Here is a 23153-nt window from a genome sequence, read left to right on the forward strand (position 1 = left end):
CATTTATGCGTATGGATGCTGCAATGGTACATACACACTCATATCCATACGATCCCGCATTTCTCCCGTTCCTTGTTTCAATTCCTCCGAGTGGCTTGCAAAAGGCAGCGAGACGCCCCTTTGACGATGGATCAACTCATTAGACAGTTGTGTACTAAGGTTTCCCATTAGCTGCATGCTACAAAATAGAAAGAAAGAGAAGGCAAAAAGGCGTACACGCTTCTGACTTCTATACCGACCGCTACACGGCACAGACTACGCGCTCTACTCCTCGCCGTTAACAAGAAGTGATATATTGTTATCCCTATCATCGTACATCCGAGTCGCCACTGCTGGACCCTCACGCTTGTATAGAGCGACTTCGCAAAGAATCGACCGGTTCTTCATCACCGCTGCCGCTACCAAAACTATTACCGTGAGCTTTCGACGAAATCTTCTTTCGTTTATAGCCGTACTTGGTTCTCGGTCTTTAGGCGACGCATCACATCGTTGCCATTTCGTCCTTGTCGAGCAATCGAGGGGAATTCATTGACTGGGTGACGGTACCGCGCAGGCATGATAGGATGGAAGGAATCAGCGCAAACAAAAGCCTTCTTAAAGAAAGGTTACAAGAAAGACATTACAAGAGAGGAGCGAAAGCAAATGGATGAAAGAAGGAGGTGACTACTTCTGCTCCCGTCTGCGCTGTGATTACGGAGAGGCAGGCGAGCTGACAAATGGAGCTGGCCGGGTAAATCGACCATTTTGGAAACAGTGGTAGTAGCGGGCGGTTGCGATTTGTATAGTTATTTTTGGTGCCTTGTTAGTTTGTTGGAACATGGCATGCAGTGACAGTTGGGGACGATGGTGTGTGCCAAAAGTGGGCAGGCTGCAGGAGATTCGACAAAATGCGAGAGCATCGTTCAAGCGATGCGTCATGAGACGACGGTTTTGCTGTGATAGACTGCGGTTCTAAATGGTCAAATGTCTGGAATGCAAAGTGCTTTCCGCTAGCCTATGGGTAGCCCGTAATGGTGCAGCAATGGTTGTTTAGAGATGTTGGAAAAACCTCGTGCTAGCGTCATAGTAAACAAGGAAAGTAGGTTACAATGAATCGAGTCGTGGCTGTTGAGCGTATGCGTAGAGCCAAAAACAGATCAGGAAATAAGCGACAGCTAGCAGACGAACTGGTTTGTATTTTTTTTTCAGGTATACTAGTTCGAGTAGCGGTAACGTAATGCGATTAATGAGTTAGTATGTCGTATGTTCAAACAGATACTAAAATGGTTTCTCGATGGTGATCTGAGTAATTCCATAAAGCATTTAAAGGCTTTCTTGATATATTCGACTTATTTCGAAAGGAAAAGAAGACGCACTTTCGATACGTTCTTCTGGCTTCGATAAAGGTGGCGTATGCCAATAATTAGATACATTGTAGTTCCTTAACTTACGAATGTGGATTTGTCGGTAATTTTCCAAACGTGAACGAAGTAAAGCTCCACAATAGTAATACCAACATCTTCAGTCGCGAAAAGTCGGTGAGCATTATTCGGGGATCGAATCCCGATATGATTGTGGGTGATGCGTCCTACTCCGCCACTGAGAAAAAAAGGAGCTTACTCCATCACGTAGAGCTCTCGTAATTGGCTTAATGCCATAATGTTATAATACCTTCAGGAAGAATTTGTTGCAAAGCCCTGCCATGTGTAGTCTTCAAGAAATATTAAATAAGCGTAGGGGTATCTTCAGAAGGAAAAGGGACACTCAACATTTGTCTAAGTAATACCTCTGTCTCTACCCGGCGGCTTCCAATGTTATACTATAGCGGGCCGCAACCACTACGTTCAACTCTATATTACATCACATGCATGTTTAGCTTACTATGTACTGCCGAGAGCCCCCCTCTTACGAGAGAGTCTGTGACCGTTTGAGTACTCTTACCACTAGCGTTGTTCATCGTGGACTGAGCTATAGGCATTGTCTGACTTTTTGATCTTGGCAACAATAAGAACCTGACCGAACAATACATGGCCGCATCACACCTTATTAAAAGTCATCAAGTCGAAGTACGGCCGAAAGGGGAACATTGTGTCCTGGATTGTCAATGAAATTTACGATCAAACTAGGCAACAGTAATCGTGATATACTTCCGGTCCTCTCTCAGCAAATGAGAGATACTCCAACACATGGAGTTTGCCTATCCTGCATTGCTTCGTATCTATACCAGGATCTTAGTTTTTATGAAAAGAGCAACCGTAACCTTGAATTGACATAGCTCAAATGCTAACGTAATCCCAGCCCGAATTTCATGAGAGTGACAGATTTCGCATCGTTTAACGACAGGTTACTTTTTAACAGTCCTGGATATCTGGATACCTTTGAAAGCGGCTAGTGATATTTAGCACTCCCGAAACAAGTGGCTCTCGCCGGCAGAGGTTTACGGTCTATAACGAGAACCCGTGGATGCACAGACATGTATGTGAAATACTAAATTGACAACCAATGAAAGTTAACTTAGTCAACTTGATTACAAATATTATTTGGTTAATTAAATTTTTTTTTAAATCGACTTCTTCGAGCTGCATGCGGTATTTGGATAAATCTAAACAAAGTTTTGTCATTATATAGCATTATATACTTCGCTTCTCACCAGCAGAAGTCATGTAGGTAGACGTTTGATATTTTTGCGCTGATTGTATTAATGGATCCGCACAACGCCGTTCACAGTCATCCCTATTTAAAAGCTATTCTGCTTAGATGGTAAACTTCTCCGGGTGGGGCCATTTGCTTTCAATAGTGACCTCTTAATGAACGAACAGTTCATTTCTTTGATAAGCACGCAAGAATTGAACACTGCTTCTTATAGTGTTGGCCAGTAAGTCTCGACATTTTTTCTCCAAACGCTCGCCGTTGCCCTAGTACTTTCTTTCAATATGGCGTTCCATTCGAAAGCGCGTGGCGTCCTATATAAGAGTGCATTGCTTGTGTTAAAAAGGAAGAGTAAGATTTTTATCAAAGCAATAATTCAAAAATGGACCTTGTCAAATGGAAAAAAAAAAGTACATTTTTTACACCTGTTCTACAACAGATAGTGTTCAACAGTCAGTTACCGAGATCTAACACTAACCGAATCCGTTGTGGGGGGACTGTGCAATGTACGGGCAGTTTGAAAAGGCTGTTTAGGCCTGGAAAATGCACTCCGATGAGGGGGATGGCTCGAGGCCGACGGTGATCCTCTTCAGCTGCTACCCAGAGAAAGCTGTCACTGGTCGCCTTATGAATGAACTGAAAAGAAGAGCTCTTGCCGGACGACATTCGAGGCCACTTACATTTAACTGAGTATGCACAAAAGTGGGGATATTGGGTACGCTATGCACCGATCAAAAGCAACAAAGAGCGGCGAGTTATCGCTCTACTGTAAAATTCATATCCTGCATTACATGCTACTAACATTGTCCTGTAAAGGCCCTTACATGAATATGCATGTATGCACGTTTATTATATTCAAGCTAAGCGACTTCAAACCCCATAAAACCTAGAAGACCATTTTAGATACAAAATATCTCCACGCAGATTTATTAGTCAAATCCTCAATATTGGATTCCTTTATTACAATTTAAAAGATCTGTAAGGGCCGCTCGCTTATTCAATGTCCTACAGTCTACATCTTATTAGAGCTGCCACAGTGTCGCGAGCTCGGAAAAGGCGATGATGCAAACAAACAACAATCTTTCTGATACTCCGCGTTGTTCGATAAAAATCCATGCTACGTCGATGTATACGTCGCTGGTTTGTACGGCATTGACGTGGCCTATAGCGAGTCGTCGGCCAGACAACTGAATTTAAAGAAAAATTCATGGACAGCGCTGGATAAGGTCCCACACCAGTTCCGCCTCCTTTGAGGAGGTGCATATTAGTTCATTGGAAACGTATCATCGTTATTCGGCTCGCGATATCGCTATTCCTCTTTCCACTCCTCACCCGAGTATCTGACGAGAATCACTGCGGAGCTCACTTTCATGATGGCTGTGGTGGGCATCAATACGAGTGTTTGTCGGGAGCTGGGCCAGAACAGAGGGGGTTGGTGGCAGTGGCGATGCAAGCAGGCCCATCTTCTGATCGAGTACGAGTTTTAGGACAACATCGGGCATCGTGAAAGATATGGCTTCAAGTTGTGCTTGACAGTAAGGAAGCCACCAGAGTGGAACGCATTTGATGTAAAAAATTGTGTCGTGAGCCGTATGGAGGTACGATTGGAGGAAGGATAAATATGAACCGGAAAAATTGTGCTACATTGAATTGAATAAGGGAATCGCCATATGATTCATGCATACAACTGCACTTCGTGTGTGACGTAAATAAAACATCGACTATTATGAAAACAGCCATTGGCAGGTGTGCATTCAAGACGTTACTGCATAACTCTATCTATAATTGTAGCTTTACTATATCTTACCACTAGTTACTCTTCTATTATCCGAAAATACCTGAATTATAGTCCTAAATATGTCATACAATATGTACATATATTTGCGAGCGCTAGGCTAAACATGTGAAGCAGTGCACGTATGTTGCACAATTTCACTGCGGGTTTCCTTTTTTTTGTCACGTGAAAATAAACCCGTTTGACATGTTCTGCGCTTCCTTCTGTCGTCCATAGGTGATCCTACCTGTGTACCAGTCTTTTTTCTTTAGCAGACTTCATGAAATGGCCAGATATATGATGACAGATAGACGATAAAATAAGCGACGCTTTTTTACCGACATCAATTGCCCTAAATGAGAGCGTATCAGTTTAACTAAACTATTTCACCACTGCCATCCTGATAGAGACGATTGATTTGTGACAACTTTTCCTAAACCTCAATTAATTTCTTCCACCTGCTTTCCATCTGAAAGGACCTATCTTTTCTTAGGCCACATTGACTTAAATTATGAAAGCTAACTATGCTATTATAAACCATGTATAGACATCATTTCGCTCGTCGGTGAAATGTAGTCTTCCATTTTACAATGGAGCGCATAGCCTTCCTCCTAAGCGTGAAGAGCGATAATACAATACATGGATATAACGCGTTTGTTGCCTACTAACAGTAACTACTAACAGTAAAATAATTCTACCTTGTACTCAATCCTCGGTGAATGAAGTTAGCCACCAATGTTAGGGAACTTCTATTTTCGATAATGTAAGTTTATAGTCAATCTAGCTCAAGGTGTAAGTACTGCTTAATGTACTAATAGGTACGGTCCTAATAGGAACACATTGAAGGTGCATTGATGCACTTCGATGCTATTTCGTTCCGTGGCCTGAAACACATATTCAGTGTAAAACTGCTGCTTACCAGATAGCATAGCGAACAGTAGATAAGGGTATATAGGTTTATATAATAATGCATTACAATATTGAGCTGGTCCAAAAACAGAGCAAGGCCATTCGTTAAACGATGACAAATGTGTCCTATATATTTCGCTTTGTTGCGTTGATTATTCTCTGTCTACGCTATCGCTGACGCCGATTACAGTTATGCATTTATATTTTTATAGGAAAAGGGAAAAATGTCAGTTGTAGAATTTGTCTTTTCAGTTGCTAAGCGCCTGATTTATATCACATTTCCTATTAAATATCACCGTTTTTCTATTTGCGTGGCGACTATTTTTCTGCTTGTCCTGACGGCGCTTTTCTACTTTGTCACAGCATCGCGAAAAGGACTCACTGCGGAGATCAAGGAGCTTGATAGGGGGACGATCAGAGTGCCAAACACGACACTAAAAAGGGCAGTTTTCGTTCAGCATTTAATGAAACAGTGCTGTAACGATCATGCGCAATTCTTGAACTAAAATAGGCATAGCAATCGTTTCTGCTAGCAGGCCAAACTTTTTAAGAGGAGAAGCTGCTTGTTGATTGAGTTGCGGAGATAGACGGAGCGCGTAACACTGCTGCCGAAACATGCGCAACCTTTCCTAAGAATGCATAATGAGGACACAGGCTATTATCCTTGACAAGGCGCGATACACACCCTTTACTGCAAGAGTGCTACGAAATGTAACAAGTGAAAGGTTAAAGTTGCGAACGAGATAGCCATTAGGGCGACGAGGTGCTTCTATGTATTCTGGCTCACCCGCAGCATTCCTACTCTTCGAGAAGACTGAAAAGGCGTTTACGATGTGCCGTACGTATAACAGTGATCACATAAATATCACTACTTCATGTCTCTCCAAAATGGATAGAATAGCAATTAGGCATAAAGCTGACTACCGCACACGATCGATACGAGTAGAAACTGGTTGCTACAAGAAGCTCGTCGTTTACGATACATATTTAAATATGCCGCACGACTCCGAGTTAATTATCATTGGCTTTGTCGCAAGCACCTTACGAGTGTATGTGGAGTTTGAAATAAGGGTGAAATAGAACTTCTAAAAATGTTAGTATTATGGCGCAACGTTATGACCCCACAGAACCCCACACTGGTCGACACAATGATACTAGATAACATATAGAAGAAGGATTTTGCGAAACTATTCAGAAACCAGCACAGACTAAAAATTCATCTAGAATATAGAATAAGATATTTTCTGCTTTCAAAGGCTGTCATCGCTGACACCTATCCCTCGTTTGAGACGAGCGTAACAGGAACATGTCAGATTCTTAAAGCGTTTTTTCGAAACGTACATTATTACGTAGACAAATACGTTAGGTATTGCAACTATAATTGCATCACGTCAAACATGTAGCGTACTTACGCATTACAAAATCAATAAGATATTGTCAGGTGGTTTCATTGCTTTGACCAGGGCCTTCAGCGAAGTTAGCGAGGTATGTCGTTAAACACGCCTGGATAGGAAATGAGTTATTCCAATTGACGGCTAACCCTCAATATTTAGTTCGTGGCCATATCTCTACTTTTATCGGTGAAATTTATCAATTTTTTATGAACTTTGAGGTCCATCTTGTGTCGCATCTCTTATTGATATTAAAAAAAAAAGCGAATTGATAGTACATGTACCAACTAAAATTTTATGTCGGCAATTGATTTGACATATTTCTGTAGCAAAATCTGCCATTCAATCAATTTAAGAATAAAAATATTACCTAGAGCGAATGCGTTTATCCACTCCGATGGAAAACGTTTCCGACGGCTACCAGGTGTAAAAGAGGTAATGACATGATTCCCAATGTCCCCGAAGTGAAGATCATTACCTCATAAATGGGCTGATCTTAACTTTAAATCTATATAATGCACATCAATAAAAAGGCCATATGCAGGTGAAAGCTAATTGCGATATCTGTGGTGATTAATGACAAACAGCCACTCTATAACTATTTAATTTGAATATACACATATATTCAGTAAAAGAATATTATAATAATTTACTTCATTAACAAAATGACAAATACAAAACTGTAAAAATTGTCACGTGCCTACTACCTAATTAGATTCAAACCGAAACAAGTGCTCGATCCTACATCAAAAAGCGACGATTCCGAAGACTTGCGTGCAAAAAAAAAAAAAAATAGCTGAGAGTAGCCTAAAAAAAAGAAACGCTATGGAGAAATTCAACGGCTTAGTGTTTTTTTCGTAAGTTGTCGTCATTTATTCCATAATATGAATCACAATAAAAGTGGCACTTTCCGCCATCCAAACATATCTCATCGTTATTCTACAGCATCACTATGACATTGTTTATGGAGAATATTTTATTAACAACTCAAAGCGTATTGCTAATTAAGTGTTCATTGTTACAGTTCACTAAATCAGATGTTTCGACCAATACCTATAGTAATATAAAAATATACGCAATGTAAAACTTACAGCAGAACGTAGGGTCTGCGACACGTCTAACTTAACACGTCATGGAATCACGTCTACCAACAATTATTACAGTTTAATTGATACATGCATTGCTAACCCAATTCAACTCCATAACAATATCTTCCGTAAATTTCCTGGTATCGTTATATAAGCTGTATTAACTATTAGGAAGTAACTTGGTCAAGCTGATTACTTACTCCGAAGTCTGCTGGGTATTCAGCCATGCGCGAGCGCTTTACACAGGAAGGCCGGAAGAGTGTCGCCTGTTTCTGCTTAGTGGAGAGTACCCTGGCAAATTTCATCTTACCCCTGAATCCTTTGTGCGGCACTCAACACCGCATACTGAATAGCATCATAGTCCTGCCATCTGCAGTTCCTTAAGTGGAACCATATTCAGTTCGAAGAGCCCATTCAGAAGTTACAAAGCACTCTGGGCGAAATATACCTACATTCGAAGCCTGCGGCAAAGAGTTCTTCAGCACTTGCGGAATATGAAGAATCGAGACTTCAGATTTTCCACAATGGCATGCTCGCTGGAGCAAACAAAACAGTTGTATTTTTGACACGTTTCGCCACAATGTTCCGTTAGGCGGGAAAAACTAGTATTAAGAACAACATGTAGAACCATAGTTTCAAACGACGCTTTAGACCTTGAATCAGGCAGGCAGTGCAGCCTGTTCTCCTGTAATGGCCGAAGAGTCGAACACAGGGTCTGCAGGATTCTCCGACTCGGTTCCCAGTTCGTCTGTCATGAATCTAACCTGAAATTCGGCTTGATCGGCATAACACTCGACCCTACGCTTCTTGCTGCTACCTTGATAACACAGTGGCTCTGCACTCTGCGTTTGTTCGAGCTTTGACTGTGGCCATATTAGTTCCAATATGCTGTACAGGACGTACAACATATTTGAACTAATATGGTTGTGGGATCCTTAGCTTTCGTGGCCTCCGTGACGACTGCCGTCAGCTACACGCGAACCACCTTAGTGAGCTCCGCCGTAATGGCCTAAGTCTCGGCCGTGATGGCCTTTACCCCCCTCCCCCCCCGCCCCCCTGGAAATGTACTCCATTCCCGTCGGCGCCACCGCTACCGTCAATATGACCAGTAAACGACAACCCCGACGCAAAGGTGGCAATGCGTAACCTCAATGTATACTAAATTACGTAACGCGTCAGCATATATTGTTAAATTAAACCTAATAATAAAGTATGGGCTAATTTAGCAATATTACGCATACCAAGACATACATTGTCGACTGAAATTTGTGTATTATGTTTCTGTATCGTAAGGACGCCCGGCAATAACCATTCTACTACAAACTGAGAAAAATTATCATGTGACACTATTTCCGTGGTAGGAGGCAATTAGGAAATCTATATGTAGCATGGTTTTTTTTTATCTCGTTTATAACGTTAACTAACGCTAAAATTAACTGAAATGTAATCTAATCGATAAATCGCGTATACAAACACACACCGACACCAGTGAAATGTACATTATTTGCTTTAATAACTCTAAGAAGCGACTATACACGAACCCCATAGCTTCTAGTAGCTTCAAGAAGGGCCCCTATCTAAAAAGCGCTTGTACCGTGTGTCGGCAGCGTTAAAAATACCCGATGCGACAAGCTCGTCTTGCTTTCCATTGCCAACAAAAGATTATATATCTCCCCAACATGAATTTTATTACATAAAAATTTATTGACCGCAAGACTGCTTTGGGCGTCTTCTTCAAATCAAGATCGCTTTAAAGGATACTGTTAGATAATATAGATATATAAAACAACTATAAAAAGAATACATTGTTGTTAAAAATGTTTCCAGCCAACGAATAAACAAACTTGTGTTACATCTAGATAGAATCTGACGATAGATAATTTATAGTAAAAGCGAAAAAAGAAATTTTTTGCTCGAAATAACACTTCAGATAACACTAATAAAGATATTAATCGTCGTTATAAGCGTGATTAAAATTATTTATCGTGATGATAAATTTCAGAAGCGACGCTCAGCATCCTTAATGCTATATAAACGTTGTGGAAAACTGAATCAGTCACGGGCAGATTAGTTTGAATCTAAATGTAATAAAAGTTCTTAACCGTTTCCAGTGTGCGATGCTCGAGATGATGAGAAGAGGTATTTGTACTCATTTGCCGGTCTGTACCCGATACGTGGATCAACATTTAGTTACCGTTATCACCAACGCCATGTTAAAAATGCCATTATCCAATCGATGGCTGCATTCGATGGCTGTGATACCAACTATCCGGCACGTTTACGGTGAGCTCTTTCGCAAGCCCATACGCATCTGTGCAGTTTGCATCATTCTTGTATATAGGGCGAGGCGTACCGCCGAGGTGATTCTTTGAGATAGAATAAAGATGGGATGCAAACAGATATATGTTGACGCAAACTCTCTGGAAATACTAGCACCTACTGTTTTCAGGATTTTGAACTACTCGTAAAAGGTGATCCAGCGTCGTCTCAAATCCACAAACTGCCTTCCTAATGGATCGACAGCCATGGTTATTTCTTGCACAACCTCTCTGTCTTCTACCTGATCTTCTATGCGAATACAGATATGCGCCATTTGGAATTTTCCACCAACTCGTCATTACACCGCCTTTTTTCAAAATGAGGCAACAGATACGACTCCACGTGGCTTCGAATACTTCCCTACGAGCAGTGACGAATACAAGGCTACAAGTTGTATCAACCAGCCTTCTGGCGTACAGAATCTAGTGCCGATCAGCGGAAACGTTATCGTTTGGAAAAAAGATTAACTTAGAAATTTTATACATTCAAGGATATATAACGTATTTTATCAGCGACATGGTGTCGCCTCGATAAGCAGAGCCGCTACGATTTTCCCAATCGTCGTGTGTATAGTCGCAATTTCTTTAAACGAAATTTGTTAAATGAGATAGATGTCCTGTTGTGTGGCCATACATATATACGCCTTATCGTAACTTCAATCGTCTAATCATTACGGTAACCAATCGATAACATATAGCCTCCAAAGGAGTTATGTAATATAGCTCAACAAAGCGAGTTAAATAGGATACAATGTGCTTTTAGTCTGTTTTGGAAAAAATGTAGGCTTTGAGCCAGGCAAAGCAAACGCTTAACTGTTCCAAATTCTCGACAACGTTATCTTCCTAAACATACGGAACAACCCGTACGATTCATCAGTCATCTATTTCATTTTCTATAACGTCTATAAAGCCTGTATGACGATCGCTGTTTCGTGTACTCGTTGTGATAACAACAAATTTTCTAAAACAATTACTGCATCCGTTTACGGCGACGTTTCGCTTGTCCTACCGACGTTTGTATGATGCCAAAAAGAAGACAGGCCTTACATTCTAATTTATGACAATTAGCTATATTGAGTAAATTGACTTGGGATGGTCATTATCAGATCGAAAAGAGGAGCAGGTAATTAGTTATACAATACTTGTCAATCAACTAGGTATTTCGCGAAAGGGTGCATGCCAAACTGATCCTTTAGCAAGGGCCGGTTTGCTTGATCGTATACTCAACAGCGCCAGCCTTCGGTCAGATCGGACGATTTTTCTATGGGCCAAACCTACAACTACCTGTACGCGTCGAGAGACGAACCATCGCTACTATTAATCCCACGCAATAACTTCGTTTACTATACAACGATCATCGTACGCTAAGCGTAGTCAGTGTAAATTATTTGGATGATGATTTGATGGCCTTCGAAGCTTTAACACTGTGACGCTGTCAAAATCATAGCGCTAATTCCTGACAAAGAGAAGGGAGACTCAGACAGGGCAAGCGTAAATAAGGCGATCGCATTTAGTAAAGTAAATTTTCAGTTTCATTTTTACGGCACAATTGAGTTTGGACAGCGCGTCACCACGAGCAGCTATCACATACTACACGTGTAGAATGAATCTTTCATTCTACTTGCTACTGCTTCCAGGCCAACTATTACATATTGACAGACCCGCCCGGGATGCTCTTATTTAGCTGGAATTGGATGTCCAGAACGACACGAGCGTCTCTGAATTAAGGCTATGTTCGAGATGCTGATCGAGATGGTGTTTAAGATAGCCAAGAAGTCATTCCACAAGCTCATAGGTCATAAAAAATTAGGGTACTCTTGTATGTATACTTTGCTATAAATCCTGTGCAAAACGGAATGTGTAAGAAACGTTATGCTTCTATAGCACGAATTAATAGATTAGACATTACGCTACAGATACTCCAAGGTTAGTGCTAAGTGACTATTTGTAGCAGATCGTCTTCCACTTGGGTTCTTAACTTGTCGTAATTCAATTTCAATTAGGAACTCATTTAGGAGGCCAAACAAGTTTTTTGTAACAGGTGGCTATATTTGCTTCTACGGTGGGATCTTCGCCAAGAATCAAAAAGCACGGAAACACAAGAAGTTGGTATAACTGAATGGTGCAATCCAGATCTCTCATAGTTCTCTTTCTCTTCGCGTACTTACGGGTTAAAAACGCCGAATGAAATTAACGACGACAGACCCACCAAATTCAATTAGCAGAAAAACCTAGATTTCTAATAAAATTATGTGTGTTTAGTGTTTAGTTTCACGCTTTGCAGACTTATATCATAGTTAGAGCTTATAAAGATTACTTATAATTATTAAAAAAATATTGTACATGCTTTAGAACTAACTACTCGATAGATCTCAAGAGAGACGAATTGGATCAATGCAAGCTTGCCTTTTGATGTTAGGTCAACCCACGATTCCGTCCTATTGTTCACGTATCTTTAACGAAGCATGATTTTTTTTTTTGACGATCATTGGAACATATTAGACAAAATCGAACGATCTTTCCCAAATCAAAAAGTAGCATAGTTGATAATGCCTAAGAAGGTTGAGGTCAGATAACAGGATGAGCGGCACAGAGCCTTAATCAATTATTTTTTGGCAGGTACAGGACGTGAGCGAACAGATATTTATAAAGACCTTAATTTACAAATGTTTTCGCCTTTTGGCTGATGATTGTTTCGGTTGAATTTGCTTTTAGAATCTTTACAGCTACGATCATTCTGTGATGCAGATCATACTGTACCATATAACCTTGTCTAGGTGAGGCGCCGTGCAACCATGGTCACGATCGATAAAAGCTAATCTATTGTGTTTTTCGGATACTGAGTGCAAGGTAATATGCCCTTTTCCGTACAACTCCTGAACCACAGACAGGGTCTGAAGCAGTTGAATAATAACCGATAGCCACAGCTTCGCTGTAGGTGCGCGTAAATAAATTGCGTTTCTGTCACGAAGAACATTTTATTTAAAAAATGAGCTGAACTAAATAAATGACGCCTAGTCCACTCATGACACATGGGTGATGACAACATGATGTAGAATTGCTAGGACTTTTTTTCCTTAGGTGAAGGCTGCTCCTTGATCCTATGATTGGATGACAAACGATAGTAAAAACGTGATTTCAAGCGTCAGCATATTGAATGTTTTTAAATCGAGCCCGCAATCTTTGATGCGCTAATAACGTTGAAATTGGAAAATGTTGGAAAGCAATGAAAAAAAATTTCTGTTAACTTGACATGCATTAATATGACCGATTCAAAATATTATACAGGACGAGTATATAAAAAATGACGAGACAAACAATAAGGTTAGGTTAAATTATATTTTCGGTATTAAGAAACGAATTTAAAATAGATAGAAGGAATAAGACTGAGCCTGTTTTTGTATTATTTAGAGTGAAAGCTTGAAATGGAAACCGACAGGTACTAACGCTTCATTGTGTTAAATTCATAAACACTGCAACAAAACGAAGGCTCGAAGTGCTTTACAAAGCAAAATATTGTGATAGACTGAGCTGTGCAATAGTAGGCCATAGAATAGTTATGGCTGTCGTGCACTGATCATATACTACTCTCAAAACGCTAGTTATAGCAAGAGTGAGTATAGATAAAGTATATAAATCGTACACGTATCTAGAACACTATTTTGGCTAACTTCTGTTTGAATTAAAAGTGAACACCCAAACCATAAAAATAGCCCATATAATAATAATAATAATAAATTCATGAAAAATTCACTAAACCAATTGTTTTTTTTTTGTTAATGGAGCACATTAGATGCATAGGACTCTTTGGATAGGTATTGATAGAAACATAAACAGTAGACTATCTACGGTTTACATGTTATTTGACTCAAAACATAGGCCTTCCACAAGGACCATAAAAGGGGGTACAGAAATATAGCGCGGAAAAATACCGTGGAAAGCGTATCGTTAATAAGCAGAAGAGAAGTATACATACAGCAATATATAGGATCAACTGTCACATATGAGGTACGAGGTGTGAAGCTTACCATACATTTACCGCTTACTAATGCTAAGGGGTCTCTGTAATTGGCTCCATGGTGGCCGCCTTCGTTCGACGATTTCAAACCTGTTTTGTACTGTTGCGTGTTATTCTGTCAGAGCTAATAATCTAAAGATTATATCAGTAAGACTTTTCTTGAATTCCATGCCAAGCTCATTCGTGATCATCTTTGCATGGAAGACATTCTCATCATGTGTGGAATCCGTCCCTGCGCTTATTGCTACCGACCAGCAGGATCTTCTGATGGCTTCGAAAAGTTTTTCCGATCGAAGCCTGTGTCTGTTCATAAGTTCGTTGGGTGCCTTAAAGCAATTTTTTCTTGGATTTCTCTCAAATGGCCCCCGGACGAGGACGTGATAACGATAACGACGGCGACAAAAATAACGTAAGTTTTCTGAAATTCTATGAGGCAAGAGCATTATGCCTGCCAACGTACTAACGATAGACATAAATAACGCTAAAGATACGCTGTGAATTATCGAGTTGGCAGCTAAATGCTAATTGTACTGACCTAGTAGTGACGAACTATTATGTCATTGGTAGCAGGCCAGAAAACTTAAGAGTGAGAGGTTCCAATTCTTAACTTACATTTTTTTTACGACTCTACATAAAAGAAGTCGATAATACTATATACAGTGACATGTGTATAATACCGCAGCTGTATTCATCAACTTCAACAATTGCTCCTCTGAACTCTCCACCTTCGTATTGCTAATGGGTAAACAATATTGCGAGAAAAAAAAAATTGTTACTTCAATCAAAGCTGTGTATTTATCTGTGTGCTAGCAACACATTGGTCATGGTATGCAAAGTTAACATTATTTTCAAGGCTCAAACGTTGTGCTTGCTTTACCCTATATTGCTCCGTAGATAGTGATTAAGTTTGTCATACGTCGTCACTAAGATATTCGAGACAGATCTCTGAATTTGAGCAGAAATTCTACCAACTGCTCTGAAAGTATCAATACACTTTATACATTCTATTTCGTTCAATTCATTTAGTACTACACATATGAGAAATAGCTAATGCTGTGGACGGTAGAAGTGCAGGTAATAGTAACTTACCCTGTCTATTGGATTCTTGCTAGAAGAGTCCATTAGGTTTTTTCGAGTATCTTTAGATCACCATAGATATCTGTTAACAATATTAGGAATATATTAAGAATATTTGAAGGTTACACGCCGCCTAATAAAAGTGGTAGTACCGTACCATATGCTGGTGTACGTTATCGATTATAATTAAATAAAAGTTACCGCTTTTGCTAAGTTGTCAATAGTAGATAAAATTGTATCAAAACAGCACATAATAATAATATTCTATCGTTTCAGTCAGAACTACGATCTGAACTTGATTGTATTCTAAAAAAAAAAAAAAATGCACTTGTATACGCTATCAGATGTAACATACTGTCTATCGATGACCTGTTTTTATTTGCGTTGTAAAAATCAAAATCAGTGACTTTTTAAAAAATCTTTCATAAAAATGTAAGTATAATTTTTACGACGATGTTTGCTGTTTTAGCAAGCGTCAGACGACGAGTAAAGACGATTCTATAGACCGGTGTTAGTAAGATGAATGCAGGTGGGATATGTTATACTCGATTCCCATATATATATATATATATGGGAAAAGGAAAACATTAAAATAATTGTTTCTGCTCGATAAGTAGAAACATGCCGAAGTTGAAAAGTCAATGTAATTTTTCTGCCGAAAACAAACTAACGTTATTTCTACCCATACGTTATTAGGAGTATTAAAGTAAGAGTGTTGCTATCTTAGTAGCGATTCATGTACTATGTTAGTGTAGAATCCAAGGCATGAAGGTCAATACAAGTATATTGTGCAAATGTCGTTTTCACATCGTCTCGTTCTTCATGGAAATACATATAGGGAAAGCTTAATTGGCTAGTTTTAAAAAGAAAATTCTAGATAAACAGAAACAGGTCATATGAACATCTACAGTGAGACTGCAATTATCCATTAGCGTTGACTCTGTTCGAGCCTAGGTGCCTTTGCTGACCTGTATTTGAAAGGAGACGGCAAATCACACCGAAACGTTTTACTTCTGGAAACGAAAAAAAATTGGCAGAGTCTGCCTATGTAGGATATAATAAGTGTGTAAGTAGTGTATGTAGTACTTCAAAAGCAGGGTACATTCTTCGAAAAAGGAGCCATTGAGCTCCGAAACCAGTAGCAAAGCACATAGTTTGCAACGACCTCTACGACACCCGTAATATCCAAAGTTCACGTCCTTGGTTAGAGCATTCTCGATGCGGCAAGCGAAACTGGCCAAGTTCATATGTAAACGGAAGCATACCTTGAATTTTTTTATAGGATGGAGTATTCGTAAGCTAAAGTGTCGTTTTTCTGCAGCGTGTTTTTTGTTCAAAGCTCAAATATTTTACGTATATATATAAATTAAGTTGTCGAAGATGATTTGATTCGATGAGCCAAAGTAATATTACTAAACTAAGCATGCGCTACTTTGATAGATGATTTTCCGTCGTTTTTTAGCTAACACAGGAAGACTATTACTGCGGAACTTCCGTAATGTCTGAGCGAAAAAACTGTGGCGAGTGATTTTTTCAATTTTCGATCGAAGCTAGATGAACGTTATCGGGGGAGTTCTGCAAAGACCGAAATAGATGATGATAATTTGATGGTACAAGATCCGAACTATACGATGGATGCGTTGAAATTTCATATTCAAGTTCACTTAATTTCCGCCGGATAGCTAAAGAAGTATATGGTCTGGCATAGTCAAAGGACGATACCATTCCGATTCGCTAGTTCCGTTCGATGGCTCATTGTAGTTTTGCTAGTGGTCAACGGTAGAAGAAGGAGCTAATGAGTCGTTTTGCAGCCTAACAACTATAATGCGCGATATCTTTTCGATTCCTTTGGCGCCAGTCTGGGCCTTGCCGTTGATTCTAGAACACATTAGTTTGCAACACATTATTGCCGTGAATGGGTATCTTTCATCGCCCGTAATCAGCTGTTTTAAGACGAGCTCGATTTTCTTGCGTTTTTACAGAATGCCCCTGATGGAAATACGATCGAGCAAACTACCTTGCATCTAAACGTCGAGCCTTTCTTTAGTTCCAGCTCTTACTCAAATTGCTTAGAACTGTTCGACGGTGGGTGTCTGTTCCTTGGGGATACAATAGTAATTAGTTGATTACTACGAAAAGGATTGTTTACAGCCCCACATACTCGCAGAAAGGAAACAAAGGAACCATATTTGACTATAAACAGCATAGATTTTTCCATTGGCCTAGGCAGCATTTGGCCTTTATCGGCATACAATTGTGAATTATCGAAAATTTTTTGCACAAATTTCATTTACCCTCAAGGCGCTCTATCTTTAATTTGAATAAAGCACTCAAACTCTATATCGAATCTTAGCTTTCAATGACAGTAACGCCGATTCCACACGACGCGTATCATATGAGATATGTAATTTTAGGGTAATAAATATATATATATATATGTAAGGACAACTACATGATGTTATTGTAAGGCCTGTCTTGTCCACAAACTCGGCCAGTCAACGCCGCTTAATTGGATCTGCCATCTATTTTTTTCTACTGGATTGACATAATGGCATCCATTTGACTGATTAAATTGTATGTGTTGTACAAAATCAACGCGAGCTTATCTATCTATCCAATACAACCAAATCGAGAATTCTGCTTGAAGATCGTTCGGACAAAAACTGGCGTTTGCAAAAAAAAAACCTGCCTATGGATAAAAACCTTCTGTTGCATTGAAGATGCTAAAAAACATGAATTGTCGTAAAAAAAACTAGACTAGAACGCGTGAGCAGCGTTTTTTTTAGAACTGCGTGGTACCACAGATCGGAATAAGGGCGGGTCGTCTCATGCAACATGAAAATCTCAGCTATAGAAATTACTTTATTTGCAATAATGTTTCTAGAATTAAAAATGATTAATAAAGACAAAATAAGAAGTTTAATTTAGCGAGTTTTCCGTCCAGAAGAGCTCTATTTTGTGACACTTGTCAATATATATGGATTTATATATACGCGCTCCAAATTAGTAGCTATGAAGTTCAACAGAGAAGAAGGCCTCGCGAGGATGATTCGTGTAGCCTAAATGTAGAGAGTTTAAAAAGAGCTAATTGCTCGACACACCTCGGTTCAACTATAATAACGACAGGTAGTCCTTTCGACACGTCGAAGACCGAGTCAGGAAAGCGCTTATTGCGGCAACCACGATTAAACAGCCGCGGAAAAAATCAGCGCCACTGCTCTCAAAGTGTTTGCTCCGAACGTTGCCCCTAGAGCGCCTAGGTAATTTTAAAAAAAATCATAATCTGGCATCTGACGATGGACTTCTGGTGGTTTTTCCTGGAGGTGTTTAGACTCTACGTGACGACACGCAATCGACCAGACGATTTCGAGTCGTCGCGATTCTCTTGGCCGACACGTCATTCTCTATGAAAGAAGCCCTCCAAACGTTTCGCCTCCTAGAAATATCGTTAGCTTATCGGTGATTCATCAAAAGCCAGAGAGTTAACAGACACTGGAAGTGGATATATAGGCATAGCATGACCAGGTTTGCAGTCTGTGGGTTTTATCATCCGGTGTGAGAGATGCAACGATACCATGAACAAGACGAAGACAGCGTTTGCGAGCTTCGCAAGGCTAGGAGTGGCAAATATCATGTAGATCAATGTAGCGAAGTCGAATAGCCCCTCAATGAAATCTCACAGCTATATGTTGTTAATGTCGGGTGGTAATTTACGTACGATTATTATCAATGTTTACATTAGAATCTGCTGCAGAGTTTAATACGGAGGCGAATTTTGGAACGTCTATTCAAAAGCCATCCGAGAAAAAAAAAGACTTTTAACAAACAGGTACAACGAATTGTCCGTGACGCTAGAATTGCGTGACGGACTTCAGATCTACAAATAACCTGGATGATTCATTTAGTATTATGGGTTCAAGTGGGACTGCAGCAATCAATTAACTCAAACTAACTCAAAAAACACTCGCAATGGCATAACATTCTAATCATCACTCAAACGCCCTTTAACGCTCCTGGCAATCGGTAACAGCTGCATCGACAATTAGATTGGCTTGTTTTGAAGACCTGTTCTGGAGTGAGGTCGCTTCGATGCTTTATTACAAATATACTAGGAATCAACTTCGCCACCAAATAACGACAGCTTCTCTAAATGTGTGAACGAGAGGATATTTTTTGCTCTTCGAAAGGTATTCGTCTCTATGCTCGAAAGCGGTCGCTGGCGACCTATTTTGGCTCAAGGAGAATGCTGCTTGGATTTAATGCGGCATAGGGAATTTAGAAAGTCTATTCAACTTCAATCCACAGACTTCATTGAGATGGACACATTTTCAGCCCATGAAGGAATAAAAACTAAATGTCCTCTCATGACTCTTTAATTAGATAATGTAGCGAATACTCTGAAAAACAAAAGCTTTTCCAGCGCCCATTTTCACAGGCTTCGCTCTTGATAGAACTCGAAGGTTCAAATGGGGCCATAATAATATTACAAACAGCTGTCATCAAGTGAAGCCAATTTGACATAGTTAAGGAATTAAACTGAGAGGTGTTGGAGATGGACAGGGTGGAGATTGAAGAAACACCACGTTTTCAATGTAGCTATATAAGATTATTATTAATAAACAGAAATGAAGAATATGTATAGAAGGAGGGTTAGCTTTTACTTAAGTAACGTCTGCCAGTTGTTGTATCGGGTGCGTTCGCTGTGATAGCCTCCATGGTAACCGCCTCCATAAAATGATCTGGAGCCACCATTATACTGCAACGCTGCCTGTTCGCCTGTGAGGGCTGACGATTGGAAGATCACATCAGCAGGATCTTTGGATTCGGTGCCAAGCTCATTTGTGATGACCTTTGCGTGGAAACCATTCTCGTCAGCGTGATATTCAACCCTGCGCATATTGCCATCTGCCAGCCGAATCTCATAGTGGCCACGAACTGTTCGTCCATCTGAAGTCTGCATATGTCCATGAGTTCCTTCGGGATCTTGGGAGACGTAACCAAAACCATAGGGCTGAGGAGGTCCATAATAGTCTTCATGTGCATAACTACCTGGGTATAGACCGCCATAACCTTCCCCTCCGTATCCTCCGTTGAAATGGCCCGCGCACGAAAGCGCGACAACGGCAGATAAGACACCACAGACGGTAAAAGTTTTCTGAAATCCCGTTAGGTAACACACTCTGTCAAATGCAAACTGGAAAATAAATTAATCATATTTATTTATTCTTCTATAGGTCTATTTACATTTAACGTTCTCTAGAAGTCAATACTTATATTGGAATATATCAATACTAAAAGGGAGTTTCAGCGAAGTAGGAAAACAGGAAATCTTCTAATCTAGAACGGAACGCATTTCCGTCGTCCATTACACCGACCGTAATTGTAATGCTGCAAAGATTTTTCGATAATCGAAACGTTCGGCGCTCAAACGGAATATTGTTTTGACAGATACTGTGATTTATAAGAGGGCGCGTCTGTCAATGCCCAGTCACACTGGCCGACACAGCCAGCTTCAAAACATATTACAAATGTAATTGAACTCAAAATAGAACATTAACATTTGTTTCCTTCAGCTATTACGCTACCAATAGAAGGAATGAAGTTCCCACCAAAACCTCTACAATTATCCATAATCCTCTGTTCTGCCAACGACAAGAGTTTTGTAAGCTTTGTTGAATTTGAGGAAGCACATGGAAAAAATGAAAATGTTATCCGTACCATGACTTCTGCGTTCTTTTGCTTTGTTGCGCTATCCGTAAACTGCAATTAAGCGTGTAGCACGTGGACGCTTTTATACGTGGTACTAACGCCTGCTGATTGGGCGAGTGGTTGTACCGACCGCTGTAAATAATACCAGTATGGCTAGGCTGTTTTACCTTGAGCATCGACACTATCATTTTCGACAGAGGAAACAGAAAAGAAAGAAGAACGCCAAGATAGACGAGCAAGATACTGTCTGTACAATTAGCGCCGCTATTCAGTAGCCACAAAATATGACTTTCGTTTGAGCCGGTATATCGGTGTTGCGGGACCTTTTCTGTCCGTAGGCGGTAATCGCTTCATATAGGATCGTCACAACAGTAACGATACGAAAAGTACGTTAAGCGTAAGTATAACGAAGAAGATTCCGGCCTGATTGAGATCGGACTCAATGATATTGAATCAAATCAATATATATACATATAAAGCGACAGGTCCGAAAAACGCTATGTGGGAACGTTTGCTTGCGAGTAAGGCAGACAGATAGGTGGCTTATTCATCAAGTCAATATTACACGCGTTTTCATCGGGTTTAGCAAACGTATCTGAGTGCTCTTCTTTGAGCAGAGACAGAAAGTTCGCGTGTCTAGTTCTACTCTAGTTAGGAATCGAGCAGCTCAATAGTAACGTTTCTATTTTATAAGCGCATAACTTGAGCTACGATCTACAATACGCACGCGAATCGTAGCCGTAGATCTACAGCCGCGTAAAGTATTATTGTTACTCGATGAAAATATAGTTTCATCATACGGTAATCGTAATGCCAGCGAACATCGTATAGAGTATGCTAAGGGTCGTTAAGTTTCTTTTCTGTTAGAGGAGGACGCCATTAGGATGAGAAGGTTTTCTGCTTTTTACTTTATTATATCGAGCAAGGAACGCTGTAGCGTATCAACTAACCAACTTCTGGATCTGGAAAATAATATATCATTAGTTCCGTGATTTCGCTGCACATAAGTACCCTCAAATCTGTATGAAAACTTGAATTCGAGGCATACCAACAGCAGAACAACGCCTGCCATATTCATTAATTACGACTGTGAGTTAATGTCCGGAGAAAAACATCGGGGGCATTCAGAAGGCCGGAGGACTTTAATGGAAGTACTGGCCAGCGGTGGAAATAGAAACGAATTCTCGGTGGTCAGTGTAATATTGTACCGAACCAAAAAAGACATAAGCAACTATATTGTTCTTTCCATAACCGCTATGGCGTGCAAACGATTCGAACTGCGAAACTTAAACGCCCAGTTCCGCCTTGAAAAAAGGCACCCGAGTAACTTTATTAACATGTCTATTCGGGCTATGCAAGGAAAATCTTTGTTGACATCTACCGAGCTCATTTAGAGTTCTATGTCTAGGAATCTTCCTAGTGGTTATTCCTTGTTTAAGAATGTTTGAAAGTCCTGCTGTTGGCTACGGACTTCCGAACGCGCTTTACTCCAGGTACAGGGTTCGGCCTCCCTTATATTTATTAATTCAACTGTTCAGATTGTGCCTTTTTCGAAAGCTGTTATGACTGATAATCCGTACGTTCGTTCGCTAAACCTCTGATCCATGTAGAATTTTTCATGTCCTTAATCCTTTAGAACGAGAAACCAATCTCACCTAGTTCTAATATCAATTATTAGTTGTTTAGAAACCTTAGTGAAAGATGAATTAGATTAACAACGCGATGAACATTTACCACTTGTTCTGCTTGCTGATAGAGACCATACAGGGTGACTTCTTTACCAGATGTTAGTTGATGATTTAAAGATGGCATCGGCAATGATGTTCGACTTCTTGCCGACTTCGTTAATAATGACCGAAAAACTTCTCTCATAGGCGTAGATCCTGCAAGAGCTAGAGCATCGGCCAGGCAAATCTCGCAGTGGCCTCGGATGGTTCGCCGATCAGAGGTCTACATGTGTCTGTGAGTGTATTCTGCGAAGTGTGACCAAAACTGTAAGGTTCTGCGGCCCATATTGTGCGTCAAGGTTACCTCTATGGGCTGCTCCAGATCGACCAATCGGCTAACATGCTAATGTACCACAATGGCACACGAAGCGACAAAAACAGTAGAGGTGCTCTGAAGCGAAAGGTCGAAGGAGCATAATATTTTCGTTCTATGTATGGATGATATAACAAACTCTGACAGCGTAATTTATTATAACTCGAATTAATCTAGAGGACCGAAGAATATCACTCATCG

At 40.1% G+C, this 23153-nt stretch overlaps 1 protein-coding gene and 1 long non-coding RNA gene across 3 annotated transcripts; one reads left to right on the top strand and one right to left on the bottom strand.

Moving 5' to 3' along the window:
• Positions 1-573: 573 nt before the first annotated feature.
• On the top strand, positions 574-13866 carry LOC111263128 (uncharacterized). Of its 2 annotated transcripts, none has more exons than XR_002682051.2 (3): positions 574-1169; positions 9902-10073; positions 10240-13866. It is a non-coding gene; the product is annotated as an uncharacterized LOC111263128 (long non-coding RNA). The 2 variants fall into 2 exon arrangements; XR_002682050.2 differs by lacking the exon at positions 574-1169 and adding an exon at positions 3935-4374.
• A 4255-nt stretch (positions 13867-18121) lies between these two features.
• On the bottom strand, positions 18122-20961 carry LOC111263126 (cuticle protein 10.9). Its single transcript, XM_022837962.2, has 2 exons — positions 20922-20961; positions 18122-20358 (listed from the first exon to the last, which is right to left on the bottom strand). Exons 1-2 carry the CDS (start codon positions 20922-20924, stop codon positions 19861-19863), a joined length of 501 nt encoding a protein of 166 aa, XP_022693697.1. The 5' UTR covers positions 20925-20961; the 3' UTR covers positions 18122-19860.
• Positions 20962-23153: the final 2192 nt, after the last annotated feature.

This window comes from Varroa jacobsoni, unplaced genomic scaffold (genome assembly GCF_002532875.2).
Source record: "Varroa jacobsoni isolate VJ856 unplaced genomic scaffold, vjacob_1.0 scaffold_737, whole genome shotgun sequence".
Lineage (NCBI taxonomy): Eukaryota > Metazoa > Arthropoda > Arachnida > Mesostigmata > Varroidae > Varroa > Varroa jacobsoni.